General features: G+C 40.2%; 1 protein-coding gene across 1 annotated transcript in view; it reads left to right on the top strand.

Annotated features, from left to right (window-relative positions):
• STX12 (syntaxin 12) overlaps positions 1-14,816 on the top strand; it is a 29,673-nt gene that overhangs the window by 10,264 nt on the left and 4,593 nt on the right. Inside the window, exons 2-7 of the mRNA XM_027864888.1 lie at positions 536-605; positions 6,183-6,282; positions 11,258-11,395; positions 11,906-11,949; positions 13,082-13,187; positions 14,374-14,446. Coding sequence (XP_027720689.1) covers positions 536-605; positions 6,183-6,282; positions 11,258-11,395; positions 11,906-11,949; positions 13,082-13,187; positions 14,374-14,446 — 531 coding nt within the window. The remainder of the gene's footprint in view (positions 1-535; positions 606-6,182; positions 6,283-11,257; positions 11,396-11,905; positions 11,950-13,081; positions 13,188-14,373; positions 14,447-14,816) is intronic.

Genomic DNA, 14,816 nt, shown 5'->3' on the forward strand with positions numbered 1-14,816 from the left:
TTCTGAACACAAAGCATGCACACTTTGAACTGCGTATGCCTTCAGGCCACGCAATGGTCAACAAATACTGTCTAAATGAAAAGAAGTCATGAGTGGAAGAAAGTTTGAGAAGCCCTGATTTAGTCAAAACTTGATGAGGAAGGCAAGCTAGTGATATCATATTGGTGCTCATTGAAATCTGGAATCATAAGGTCCCTGGCAAAGTTGACCCATGGTAAAATGAAGTATAGTGGGTCTGGGAGAGTGTTGGTGAAATCTTACTTCATAGTGACAAAACAGTGCCCCTCTTGTCTGGGGGATACAATTCATGTCTAGAAAGGATATAGTTATACTATGAGAGAAAAAGCTACCTTGTCATTAGTTTGGACTAGAATAGATTTTCCTAGGTTTTGATCCCAGCATGCTTCCTCATAAATAAGCATTTGGGAAGGTATGAAGAGATAAATAAGAGAAGTATAGGGCATCTGTGATGGATGCACTTTCTTCCTTTACCCATCACCTCATTAAAAATCTTTCTCTTTTTCTTTTTTTCCAGCTGCTCAGATCAAGAATTTGATGAGCCAACTGGGGACTAAGCAAGATTCTAGCAAACTGCAGGAAAATCTGTGAGTAACTCTGTAAGAACATTGAGGCTTCTGAGGCCTCTTGGTCCTTCAGGGCTTATTGAAGCTCAGGGCTCTGGAGGTCAGGATTAGAGCTTGTGGAACGTTAAGGTCACAGTTGGATCTGGTATAGAAAGCAGCAAAACTTAATGCTAGTTTATCATGAGCTTTGTACTTCGAGTATCTGTGATTTTCATTGTAGTTGGTACTTCTCCCATTGACTGAAACTCAGAAATCTTCAGTGCTGTAGGGCACTGTCTTTGTGAGGTGGCCCTGCTGAACTGCCTGATGGCCAAATTTCTTTGAACCAAGATCAAGACATATATCTGTAAGCTCCAAACTGAAGTCTTTCTAATTTGATAGCACCTACTATAGTTTCTCTCCTCTCCCCATCCCCCAACAGCCTTCAGGAATCTTGAGTCACTTCCATGGCACCAGAGTAGGAATTTAGTGGAAGGTCATAAACTTCCCTAACCTAAAATCTCAAATATCTGGCTTGCCTTCTTCTTGAGGCAGTTTAGCATAGCTTTTAGGGGAAGCTGGAAAGGGATCTCCTACCATTCCCAAATTGTTATTGGGCGCAGTGAATAAAGCACTGGTCCTGGAGTGAGAAGGACTTGAGTTCAAATTCAGCCTTAGACACTTACTAGCTGTGTGACCTTGGGCAAGTTACTTAACCCTAATTGCCTCACCTCTCAAAAAATTGTAATTAGGTTGGAATCTTTATTTAAATGAATCTCATTAGTAGTTAATGTTCATGAAAGTCTATAATGGGAAACCAATTCCAAACAATCTGTCTCATAATATTAACAGTATATTTATTTCTAATAGAAATATTTTTAAAGTATATTTATTTATTTATTTTAAATAAGGGTCACATTTTCTAGCCCATCTGTAAACCTTAAATTAGCTACTAGATCTCTAAATGTAAAGGGGAGTAATGTGAAATCATCCTGGAAAGGTAGGCTGGGGCCAGATTGTGAAGGATTGTAAAGGCCAAGATGAGAATTTTGCAAGTTAGTCTGGAGCCACAAAAGATTTTTGCAAAGATAAGGGATGGGATCACTCATCACTCTGTTTTAGGACTATCAGTTTGGTAGCTGTGTGGAGGATGGAGCAGAGAGGGATGAAACTGGAAACAGAGAGACAAAGGAGGACGTGGCTGTAATGGCCTATGCAGGAGCTGATGAGGTCAAGAGTAGGTGACTGCTGTAAGAGATGAGTGTCATTGCAGAAGTATTTCATGAGACATTTGGTCATTTTGTATAGAATTTGCAAAAGGACCATCACCAAAATAATTATAGCTTGTGTTTCAACATGGGACAGCTAGGTGGTACAGTAATAGATAGAGTGTTGGGCCTGAACTCAGGAAGACTCATCTTCCCTAGTTCAAATCCAGCCTCAGACACTTACTAGCTATGTGACCCTGGGCAAGTCACTGCATCCTGTTGCCTCAGTTTCCTCATCTGTAAAATGGTCTGGACAAGAATTTGGTAAACCCCTCCAGTGTCTTTGCCAATAAAACCCCAAATGAGTAGGACATGACTGAAAATAACTGAACAACAGTGCTTCAACATCACCTTCAGAGGACAAAAAGACTGAAAAATTTCTATGAAGAATTTAATAAGACTATCTCAATTAAATCATCGTATACTTTAAAACTTACTGCCTTCAGTGTAGAGGTGAGCGTAAGGGAGGATGATGAAAAATATGTTGGAAAGCATGGTATGAGTTAGGAATGAGAGAGGGCAGAAGCTTGTAGATTATATACGGGGTGGCCCAAAAGTCTTAAGAGCTTAAAACTGCATTAAGACTTTGGCACTGCCTTGTAGAAGCCTCTCACCTCTATACTATGAGTACTTTCTTCTAGAAGAGTGAGGATGCAATTCCATTCAATTCTTGATGCAATAAACATTTAGTAAGCACTCACTTTGTGCCAAGTACTGTGCTAAGCCCTGGGGATACAAATAAGAAAAAGACAGTCCCTGCCCTCAAGGATCTTACAATCTAATGGGGAAAGATAATGCACAAAAGGAAGCTGGAAAGGATGGGGTGGGGCAGGATACCAGGGATTACCTGGAAGAAAGCAAAGTTTGGGGGAGTGGGATGGTACTGGCATCAAGCATCTTATTCCATGGACTTGAAACCAGCCATAGTTGCAGATGAGAAGTGGAGGGAGCTGGAAGTCCAGTTTCTGCCCTCTATAAAGGAAGGCTTTCCAGACCTTCAGTCAGACGGGAGAGGAATCTGAGGGATATCCAAAGCTTAGAATTAGCAGCCTGGTGCTGAAATTAGAAGTGATGGGCTTGTATCTGAGAGGGGCATCTTTGTTCTTTGCAGTTGAAACCAGGCAGGGCTGCAGGTGGGAAGTGGAATGAGCAATGGATATGATTGATGAACACCAAACAACATCACAAAGATATTTTAGTAGATGAGAAATTACCAGTTTACCTTTGTAGGAGTCATCTGTGAATCAACTGTGTACAGTTAGGCCATCAACTTATTAGAACAAAGATCACAATCAATCCCTTAGATTAGGAGAAAGAATAAAATTAGTTTTGGTACACAATTGAGACCATTTCATCTTATCTGAACAACCTGTCAGCTCTGAAAATGGGAGATGGATAGACTCACTAGCTAGTATAGTTTAACCATTGTAAATCTGCCCCGACAGAGAAACCCAACAGCCTAGGACTAGCTTCAGCCAGCAGATGTTTGATCTCCTTGCCAAAAGAAGAGATGGGACAGTCAAGGGCACAACCAGTTTAGAATGTAGACTTATTTCCAAAATCTTATGTTGGAGGAGGATGGAAAATCACAAGCAGTATTTCCTTGTGAAGCAGTGGAGGGACAAACAGGTTTACAGAAAGCTTGGTAAGGAACTCAACCAAGCCATGTCATTCCAAGAGCATTGAAGGATGGAACTGAGGAGGACAATGATCAACTGAAAAATGGAGGGGGAAAAATGTCAGCAATTCTCTAACAGATCCTTTTTTTCCGTCAGTGGTAGTAGAACCACCACATTTGGACTTGAACGTCATACTCCTTGATGTGCCCCATGAAGCCTCCTTTTTCTTTTCTTTTCTTTTTTTTTTTTGTGTGTGTGTCTCCAACATTTAGTACAGTGCTCAGTCGTGCTTGTTGATTGATTAAAGTTGAAATAGAAAGACCAAGCAGCTGACCAAGATCAAGTCTATGCTAGAAGTGAAGGCTCAATTCTTAAGATTGTTGAAAGAGGAAAGATACCAAAGGATGAGGAAAAATATCTGACATTACAAAAAAAAAAAAAAGCAACCAATAAATGATTACTAACTGCTGATCCCTGTGCCTACTTTCCAATCTCTACAAAATCTTTGAGTAATATACATACATATAAAGTGTTAGGTTTTGTTTTTTTTTCCAAGGGAACAGGGAGGCTTTTGCAAATGACACTGTACAGCAGACCACCATCTTTCCTGTCATATAGTTAGTTGATTGAAAGCTGTATAGAATACAAAATCCTCCTATATGCTACATAGGAGAATGAGGATACGAGTTGCTCAGGGTGAGAAAGTGTGGATGAATGACCATCTATCTTGTAATAAAACCCACACTAGTGAGATCACAGATCCATCAAAATATTTTAAATGGCCCAAAGGTACCAGGGTAGATGTAATGGGAAAGAAAAGTGGAATGACCATAGTAATATAAATTGTAACATCACTAAAAGTTAGCTGACTGTAAATTAATTTCAGTAAATGAACTTGATTCCAGAGAACAGAGTATAAAATACCCATCCCCCTTTGCTTGGTAGAGAGGTAAAACTCTCCCAGTCCAGAAGACCGTATAGCCGTGTTGGCAGACTTATCTGCTTGGTTTGTTGATTATCTGGGTTATGCCTAACTGTATTTCTTAGTTTCTTTGAGGGAAAGATCAATGGGGATGGAGTGAGGAATTATATTGGGAAATAACTGTGATGCAAAACAAAAACAAGAGGCATCAATTTATTTTTTTTTTTTCTTAAGGCAGTTGGGGTCAAGTGACTTGCCCCAGGGTCACACAGCTAGCAAGTGTCAAGTGTTTGGTCTAAGGCTGGATTTGAACTCAGGTCCTCCTGACTTCAGGGCAGATGCTCTATCCACTGCGCCACCCAGCTGCCCCTAAGAGGCATCAATTTCTAAAAGAAAAAAAAGGGAAGGAAAAACAATGGATTGGCACAGTGAATTCCTGGGTTCTTTTAATCACTTTGTTTTGACTCCATTTCTGCTCTTGGAACTGCAATTTCCCCATCTCTAAAATATTTTTAATATTTCCTCTCTCATTTTATTCAGAGGATGAGAAAATGCTTTTCATGTATTTGAACTTCTTTGCAGAAGCCTCTAAATAGCTACATGGTATACCACTTTTAGGAAAGTGGGACTTGTCAGTTCTCTCTTTCAGTTACTTCCTCTGGTCTAGAAGCCTCTTTTCAGTGACAAGATTTAATAAATTGGAAGCACATGGACCAATATGGGAGTTTGCTTTACTTGATGCTACATATTTATTACAAGGATTTTCTTTTTTTTTTTTTATTCAGTTATGGTGGCCAGGGGAGGGAGGAAAAAAAATGCTTGTTAATTGAAAAAAGTGAATACATTAAACTAAAAAAATAAAAGAAAGTACATGGCCCTACCATTCCTGCAGAAATCTTTAAAAGGGGGGCAGAAAGAAGGAAACCATGAAGACAAGGAATTTGTCTCCTATTTCCACTGCTTCTCCAATCTCACCTCACAGATCACATTTCCTTTACTCTTTCATTCATTCCATTCCATACCCCTTGTAAGTTTTCCCCCCTTAACTACATAGGTTGAGGGTGAGAATGAGTTTCTGGTGCTCAGCAGAATCGAAGCAACGTTGCCAAGGTAAGAGGCTTTCTGAGGGGACTACAAATTGTTAACAACTTCTTTTATATATAAAATTAACCTTGTGTTAGTTAGGAGGGAAGAAGAATCAGGCAGGGGAGGCTTGGATCGAACCAACCTAGGACCAGAAGCAAGTGTGGAGCCACGGCTGAAGCTGAAATATGGGCAGTGCAAGAGAACTGTCCTGTCTATGGCACATTTTATTCACGTGTCTTTGCCTGAGAAGCCTGTAGTCAGTGGGCTATGACCAATACCAGGCATGCAGGACTGCGTGTATCCAGCTCAAAAGCTTGATAATAGCCCAGCTAATCAGATTTTACAAGAAGCAAAAATTGCTCTTCTCCCTCGCCTGTCAAAACTGGCAGCTACATTCTAGAATTGACAAAGGATGGGTGTTCTTTATTCACTGTTCACTCATGTTTTTGTGTATCTTTCTGCTGAAATAGTTAACATTTTAGTCTGTAGTCCCTTCAGAAAGCCTCATCCAGGTAGGTGCCTAGTACTCTTCAGATGCTGCTTTGCTGTGTACTTGGAAGGAGAATCACCTTGGCAACATTGCTTCGATTCTGTTGAGCACAAGAAACTCATTTCTACCCTCCACTTTCAAGTGTCCTTCCCCTCAGTTGTGGAATAAAATGATCCATTCTATAAAAGCCCTCCGGGAAATAATGACATCTTAAAACAGTCCTTTCTCTCTCAGACAACAACTGCAACATTCTGCAAATCAGCTCGCTAAGGAGACAAATGAATGCCTGAAAGAGCTGGGATCATTGCCACTCCCTCTGTCGGCTTCAGAACAGGTTGGTGTTTTCCCCATTTGGAGGAAAGATTATATTCTAAAGGATTTTAGTTGAAGGAAAATCTTGATACTTACTTCTGGTGAATGTTTAACAGTTGTATATTTGCAAAGCAAGGTTAGATTCATTCCCCAAGATATCATTCTTTACATAGTATCCCCTTCTCTTTCCCTACCCAAAATGAGTCATTCACGGGTTGAACTGTTCTCTGAACAGCCTGGTGGACAGCAGTAATAAGTAAAAGGGATACTCTCTTTAAAATGTACCTTTTTTTGGGGGGGGGTCTTTTAAGACTTTTCAAAAAACAGCGTGAGGCTTATTGCCTGGCATATGGGCTGTGTGATTTCCTGCTTCTGTGCCTTTGTTCATAACATTCACCTGTCCTGGATGCCCATTTCGCCATCCACCCCACTTAAAGTTCTGCCTGCTCTTCAAGGCCCAGCTCAATCCCTACTTTCTCCACAAAATCTTCTCTAATTACCACAACCCCCAGTGAGTCCTGTTGTGTACAACTTATATGACATTTAACCATATCTTCCATTGTGTTTGTCAGCCAACGGAACTTCCTGGCCTCTAACCTATGGGTGGCCGGAGCCGAACAAAGCAGGTAGAGACAAGAAGTGCCAGGAATCAAATAAAAGTTTCATTTCAAAGTGAAGAAAATGTTTGCAAGCAGAAGTCCTCCTGAGAAGGAAGGCTTGCTCACTTGTGGCAGGGGTAAGGTTTTTAAACATGAAAACCACAAAAAGACAAGACCCAACACAGTCATTCTTAGTTTTTGAGTAAGTAGTTCCCGTGGCAGGCAGGAGTGGTTATGCAGGCGTTTTGGGGACAATATGGGCGTTCTTGGGTCACGTGGAAATAGTCTCCAAGTTAAAAGAATCATTGAGACTTGCGATTGTCTCAAGTCTTAAGGGTCATTGAGCCTTGTGATCTGTTCAGTGGGGTACAGAACCAGAGTTAGTATGGTGGGAACAAGAGTGTAACCTGGTTCGGTTCACTTAGTAATTACAAGTGTAAGGATCATTCAGAGTGTCAGGAGATGTGATTGATCACTTTCGGCTGCAGTACATCAACTGCAGCTCCAACTCTTAGATCAGGATCCCTTGGGAAAAAGGGAAATCATAAGTCCCAATTCTGGGGTTTTGCCATGGCTGAGGTCATCCAGAGGGTGAGTACAAAGGATTGTTGTTATGCCAGGCTCAGGGCACAGCCTGCTTGCTGGGCCATAGCTCTGGAAAACAGGGTGTCTTCTAATATCTTGACACGTTGTTATTATTTTAGAACATATGTATGTGTGTATAGATATATATATATATATATGTGTGTGTGTGTGTGTGTATATATATGTATATGCACATATAAACGCACATATAGCTCCTCGGGGTCAGTAAGTAATAGGTGTTCAATAAATGTTTGTTGATACCGTGGTTAAGTAGAAATCACTTTCTCTCTCAAACAGAAAATTTCAGTACAATAAGTATTGTACACATATAGTGTGCAGACTTGGTGCTTGGTACTTTACAGGGATACAAAGGTGAATAGTTTAGCAAACAATTCTCAGCTCTGCCGTTCACCCCTTGCACAACTCACTTTCCTCCTCAGTAAAGTGAGAGGGTTGGATCAGGTGGTCTCTAAGGCCCCTTCCGGCTCTAAAACTATCATTCAGTGATTAAACACCTATTATGTCTAGAACATGATGCTAGATCCTAGAAATCTAAAGATCGGATTATGTACCATCTCCTGTTGTCAAGTAGTTTACCATCAATTAGTGGAGATAAGCAGTCTACAAACAGAATTACATAATACCAAACAGAATGTAACAAATAGAGAGAAAGATCCAGACAAAGTGTTTTGAGAAGTTTTTGCACAGAAGGTTTACTTTCTGTTCAGAAAGGGAAAGGCTTCATGGAGAAGACGGCATTTAAATTGGGGCTTGAAGGGAAGATATTTCAACAGAAGAGATGAGGAAGGTAAATCCATGCCAAGGAATAGGTGAGAGTATAAGCAATAGCACAGAGACAGGAGAGGGAAGGACTAAAAGAGAGACAGTGAAAAATATAGTTGGGTTGCTACATAGAGGGCGTACATAAAGCATGTGACAGGAAAGGTCAAGGGGAGCCAGACTGTGGATGCTTTTAAATGTCAGTCCCTGCCCTTGTGAGCCTTACACAAAGAGTACACATATAACTATACTCTAAGATCAACTGTGAATGTGCAGTATGATTGTGAGAGAATGTCCTTGGAGATGAAGAGCGCAATTACATACCATTTGGAGGATGTAATTAGGGAAGGCTTCATAGAAAAGCTGAGCCATGGAGGAATTTGGTGACATTAGTTATATTATTTTATAATTTTTTATAAATAAAATTTAATTAAAATTTTTTTCCTTGCAAAACATTCCAGGGAACTGTGGATCTTTATCCTATAGGCCGCAATCAGACACTGAAAGATCTCTTATAATTTAACTAATGTCAGTTTATTTATCAAGATATCGTGTGGTAAAGATTGCAGCTCAGTGAGGAGTTGAAAGCAGTTATCTTAACAGATTATTTTTAATTTAATTTTTTTTTCATCTAACAAAAATCTTTTCTTTCCCCCACCTGCACTACACTGCTCGGTTGAAAAAGAAAAACAAAACTTTTGTAATGTATTCAAGCATAATCAAACAAAACAACTTCCTTTGTTGGCCAGATGATGATTACTTTATATTTGTGTTGTCTCTATTTGGGTAAACAGGTGCTTTGGCATTGGAGGCAGGCACCCTTTCTCAGGATTGTCTTATCTATCTGCAGGAAGGTCCAAAGTGAAGAAGCGCATTTTCACCAGCTCCAGTTGTACCATCCCCTCTAAATAGCTAAATTCTGGGAGTAATGAAGAGCTTAACCATCTGAGGTGTTCATCTTCCTCTGTGATAGTGATGATAAAATAAAGTTTTTCTTGATAATTACAAGTTGACTGTATTTACGTATAGATTATCTGCTTTTGGGTTACTCATGACAGAGTTTTAATCCTGGGCATACTTCCCCTCCCCACACAAATACATTTCTAGTTTGTCTACACTCTGTGCCCAATTAACGTGTGGTCAGGGACCACAAAGTAACTTAAGCAAAATAGAATTGGTTAAATTTGTTACCCACCAAAATTATGTAATATGTTCCTAAGTCAAAGAAAAATCACTTTTGGATTATCTGTGCTATCATTTTCCTCTCACAGACTCACAGATTTAGAGCTGAAAGGGACAAAAAGGGATCAGCATGCCCTGCCTCCTCATTTCACATATGAGGAAATAACAGCTAACTTTAATAAAGCACTTTAAGTTACAGAGTGCTTTACATTTATTATCTCATTTGATTCTTACAAAAACTTGAGGAGGTAGGTGCTGTTATTATCCTTTTTTTACAGATGAGGAAACTGAGGCAGAAAGGTTAAGTGATTTGCTCAGGGTCACAAAGTAAGTGAGCTCAGGTGTTCTTACTCCACATCCCATGTCCTTTCCATTGTACCTCGCTACTCCTGTTAGCTGGAATAATTACAGATCAGCTATATAGAATAAAAAGTAGAGGTCTATCATCACAGAAGTATCTCCTTTGTTCAGTTTTTTAATCCCTTCCCAGTGTGGTACCAATTTACCTTTCTAGCCATCTTACTCCCCTTTTTCCCACTCTCTGGTACAGCTACACTGGCCTTCCTTCTTCCCCACACAGGACATTCCATTTCCTAACCTCAATCTTTGCTCTGGCTTTCCTTGTGTCTGGAATGCACTTCAGCCTCACTGTTATCTCTTAGGATCCTGTTTCCTTTGTAACTCTGCTCAAGGGACACCCATAGCCTTTCTTCCAGCTGCTGGCATCTTCCCTATAAAAAAATGCATGTTGTGTTCAGTATGTGTGTGTGTGTAGATCCTTTTTGATTGATTGAATGTGACCCCATTCATTTCTATTTATCACAACCCTGACTCTGTTATCTTTTTTGCCACACTCAGGAATCCTGAAACTCCAAGCAAATCTTTGTAAAGACCTTCTCTGCACTATCCTGCACTTTCTTATGGTCATTTGGTATTTAGCATGTACCTCTTGGTGTTAAATATTTTTAACACAAAAGTCCCATATGTCTCTAATTAGGTTGCAAACTCCTTGAAGGCTGGGCTCTGCGCATAGTAGATGCATAATAAGTATATTTTATGTCACTTTATAATGTCTCTAATACCTGTCTCTTTCCATTCCCTTAACATCTTGTATAATATTTTACATATGCTAGGCACACACAATACACGGCCCAGAAAATGAACAGACCTGGGTTCCCGAGGATTAGGTCTGTGGAATGAGACTATTTTGTAGTCACTTTCTTATTGTTTCCAGCAACCCAAGAGGGTAGTTTGCTCATAGTGGGAAATGCCTACATTTAAACAAGGTCAAATTCTAATTTAGTGAGAAATAAATGATTGTTGATGAGGACAGGAGCATCCCAGTCTACAGTTTAAGCAAGTACTGCAGCTGGACAGAGTGGCTTTTAGTGTCACCAAGACTTAGCCCTTGAACTTAAAATTTTCCCATGAAGAAGGTGCCTCTGGGGGTTTCAAGGCAGCTGTGGGTGTGGTCTAGAGGAGAGCTTTCTTATTCTGGCAGAGGTCTTTTTGAAGAAAAACATCTATTCTGTGTTTGGAAGTATTTTTTTCTTCCACATCACATTCTTTTGTGAGGAATAAAGATTTAGAATTCCCTTTTGAGTTTCTGGAAAAAAAACAAAACAGTGTGAAATGATGAGTTAGCTTAAAAGAAGGAATAGCCAGTTTGGCCTAGAACATGAACAGATTGGTCTTCCCAAGGACTAAGGGCTTTGGAAGGAGAAGGAGACTGCTTTATAGTCACTTTTTTGTTTTCAGCAGCCCAGGTGTGCATGTAGTTTTGGCCTTAGTGGGAATTGAATACTTAAAGAAATTCAAATTCTAATTTAATATTCCATTTCATCTCCTTAGCGCCTGCAGAAACTTCAGAAGGAGCGTTTGATGAATGACTTCTCTGTAGCATTGAACAACTTTCAGGCTGTTCAGAGGAAAGTGTCTGAGAAGGAGAAGGAGACTGTCGCCCGAGCGAGAGCAGGATCCCGCCTCTCTGTAAGTTTGTTTCCAAGAGGAAAGTGTTTCAATTTTCTGACTTTTTCTCCCAGGCTTTCCTCTTTAGCTTTTGTTTTCCTTGCTGTTAAGCACAAACACAGTCCTCAGAAAATGTCAGGCTGGTTTTAAAGTTGCTCTGTCTTGTGCAAAGCCAATTTCTAATGTAATATTGATGTCATCCTTCTAAAACCTGTCTCGCTGACATTTTGTGTTCCTCTAAGTTTCCAGTCTTTCCTCTCTAGCCTGGCAGGCTGTGGTTCTTGATGATCGATTTCTCCAGTCACATCTGTTTTCTCTGTGGTACCATTCGATCAGTCTTCCCTCTTAAGGCTAGACCCAAGTACAGATTTCTCTTTAACCGCTTTACACCCAGCCACTCACTCGTGGCAGAGTGTCTTCCTCTTCAGACCATGTCTCTTCCTTTCTTATTTAAGCGAAAGCTATCAGGTGTGCTGTGTGTCTCTGGTGTGTTTCTGGATACCAGCAGCAATAATCCCTCCTCTTTCATAGGTGGAGGAGAGGCAGAGAGAGGAGCAGCTTGTCTCATTTGACAGGTAAAGTGTGATTATCTCTCCATCTTGTTAGATGTTGGGAAATGGAATTTAACTGTGTCTTAATTTTTAAAAAATACAGAGCTACATAAAATACAGCAGCTGAAGGCAGATTTAAGATTCTTGCTTTATGGTGGAACCAAGTTCAAGGAAGATAGAAATTTCCAAAAAGAAGCTCCATCTTTGCTGTTGGTCACCCTGATGCACTGGACTCCACAATAGTCATCAGACTTAGAGACCAGGAATTTGTATGTGCTTGTTTGTGTACCAGGCTATGGCCTTTTACCTTTTTTTTTTTTAACCAATATTATCTCATCTGTAAAATGGACACAATTCCTATTCCAAGGAACATTTGGAATAATATGAAATAAACAAGCAACAAATGCTTGGCACACAGAAAATGTCCAGTGCTAGATTTTTAATGTAGTCTATCTAGAGAAAAATAGAATATGCCTCTTTATCACCTTTGACATATGAAAATAAGCCTGTTGTGTCCTTTAATTTTGCACCAACTTTTCTCCATTAGTGTTAGGTTAAAAAGAAATGTCCATTGAAAATTCATTTAGTTAGGTCCTTCATTATACTCAGGGTGTCCTAAAAGTCTGAGTGCATTTTAAGCTATTAGAGTTTAAGCTTACATTAAGTTATTAAAGCTTAAATCTGCACTCAGACTTTTGGACACTGTATTTGAAGAGACAAAGGAAGAGCACTCCCAAACTTTAGCCTAGGCAGGATATGCACATCATAGACTTAAAGCCAAGAGGAATCTTAGATGATCTCCGGTCTTGTCCAGCCCTATCACTTACAGTTAAAGAATTTGAGGTTAGACAGTATCATCCAGCTAATATTGAGCAGAAACGGGCTTTAATGGAAGAATTTGAGACTGTAACTTTCTCAAGGAAATTCCTAACGGTCTAATTCCTCTCTGATTCTTCATTCCCTACTCTATTCTCAATTTTGTAATCCTATTTAAATGCCATACTTTTCCTCTTGATAACCATAATTCCCTAGAGAAGGCCTGGTAACCAGCCTTGGAGAAGCTTCTCTGGCAAGCCAGATGCCTGTATTATATATCATATGCATCTTCTGCTCAGAAGCTGTGGAGTCTCAGTGGCTATATCTGTTACTTCCTTAGCAATGAAGAGTGGAATCAGATGCAGTCACAGGAAGATGAGTTGGCCATTACAGAGCAAGACCTTGAACTTATCAAGGAGCGAGAAACTGCGATCAGGCAACTGGAGGTAAGAGGAGGATCCTGGCCTTTGCAGTTTGCACTGTCCATGAAGCTATCTGAGTCCTTTTGTTATATTATTCCTCCAGGAATTTCTCTCAAAACACATGAGTTTATGAAGTAGAGCCATAAGTCCTCCATCTGCCACCCAGTTCCCATGGGGCCCAAGCTGGCTAAGTCAGTGGGTACAGGTGAGAGGGTGACCTTAAAGACCTGAGTCTGAACCTCATTCAGCTTACGCTGTTGAATGAATGTTTTTTACATAGAAAAGTTCACAGATGCAAAAGAGTAGCAGAACACAACTTATACAGTAATGCGCGTGTGAACTGAGGTAGCTGGTACTTGTTTGAAGTGTGTGCATTTTGTGCATTCTTCAGTGACTTGTTCAGCTAGGTTTGGGTTTCTATAGTCTTGCTGTTTCTTGCAAGCGAAATTGCACGTCCTAATATATCTGTCATGTTGGAACAAACTTTTTCAAAACTAGTTTTTTAGCAGAAGTGGCTATGTTCCATAAGTGTCTGTTTGTGGGAATCATGGCAAGGATAGCTGTTCTCTAGAAGGACAAAACCCTCTACAGCAGGCCTGCTCAACATTCAGCCTGCAACCGGTGAAAAATGTAGGGGATTTAAAACAGGTTTGCACAACATATCACCCTGGGGCCATATGTGGTGCAGGCCTGCGCTACAGGCACCCTTGGTCCCATTGTATCCTGTCTTCTCCAGCATAGTGCCATCTCTATCATCCCTTCTCTTTCACTAATGTTCAATCCCTCACCATCTACTGGCTGCCTCCCTACTGCCTACAAACATACATCTCCTTCCTTTAAAAAGAAAAAAATCTTCAGTTGACCCAACCAGACCATCTTTGCTATCATCCTACATCTCCTCTCCCTTTCATGACTAAATTCCTTGAGAAAACCATCTACAGTGCCCTCCACATCCTGTCCTCTTGCTGTTTTCTAAACCCTCTGCCTGTGGCTTCAGACCTTATCATTCAACTGTTTGACCATCATTAATTACTTCATCATCTTTACTCACAATTTATAGGGAAATAGTCCTGAGTACCTATGGTTAAGTTTATAAACACTTGCAAACATATACATTCCTCTCATGTTAACAACTGAAGCATGGAACAGGCCTGAGGAAGGAATAGAGAAAATGAATCAAAATGTTGCTTAAGATTGTTGTGTCCTACAGGCCGACATTTTGGACGTCAATCAGATATTTAAAGATTTGGCCATGATGATCCATGATCAGGGAGATTTGATTGGTATGTACTGTTGTTGATTTAGCAAAAAACAAAAAGGGGGGGCGGGGAGAGGGGCCCTGAAAAAGCCTCACTGTGTGTTTGCATTTGTGTTGAAAAAGAATACAGTTAGACTATGCGCAAGAGCCTTGTGTGTATTGTTGGACATATTGAAACAGAATTCCCATAACAAATACCCTCTCATTTTAAAAGTAAGAATCATGGCAGGCTTTCTTACAGTCTAAGCTCCATGTGCCTATTTCTATCTTAACTCTATCACCTAAGTGTCTGCCGGGCTGTTTTTTGCCACGGTTGTTGTGCCTAAGCTTCAGCTCCCTCAACCACACAAATGTAGCATCAGCGACTCCTGACTCCTCTGCGCTGTCAATATATA

Source organism: Vombatus ursinus, unplaced genomic scaffold, assembly GCF_900497805.2.
Source record: "Vombatus ursinus unplaced genomic scaffold, bare-nosed wombat genome assembly UNPS02014777.1, whole genome shotgun sequence".
Lineage (NCBI taxonomy): Eukaryota > Metazoa > Chordata > Mammalia > Diprotodontia > Vombatidae > Vombatus > Vombatus ursinus.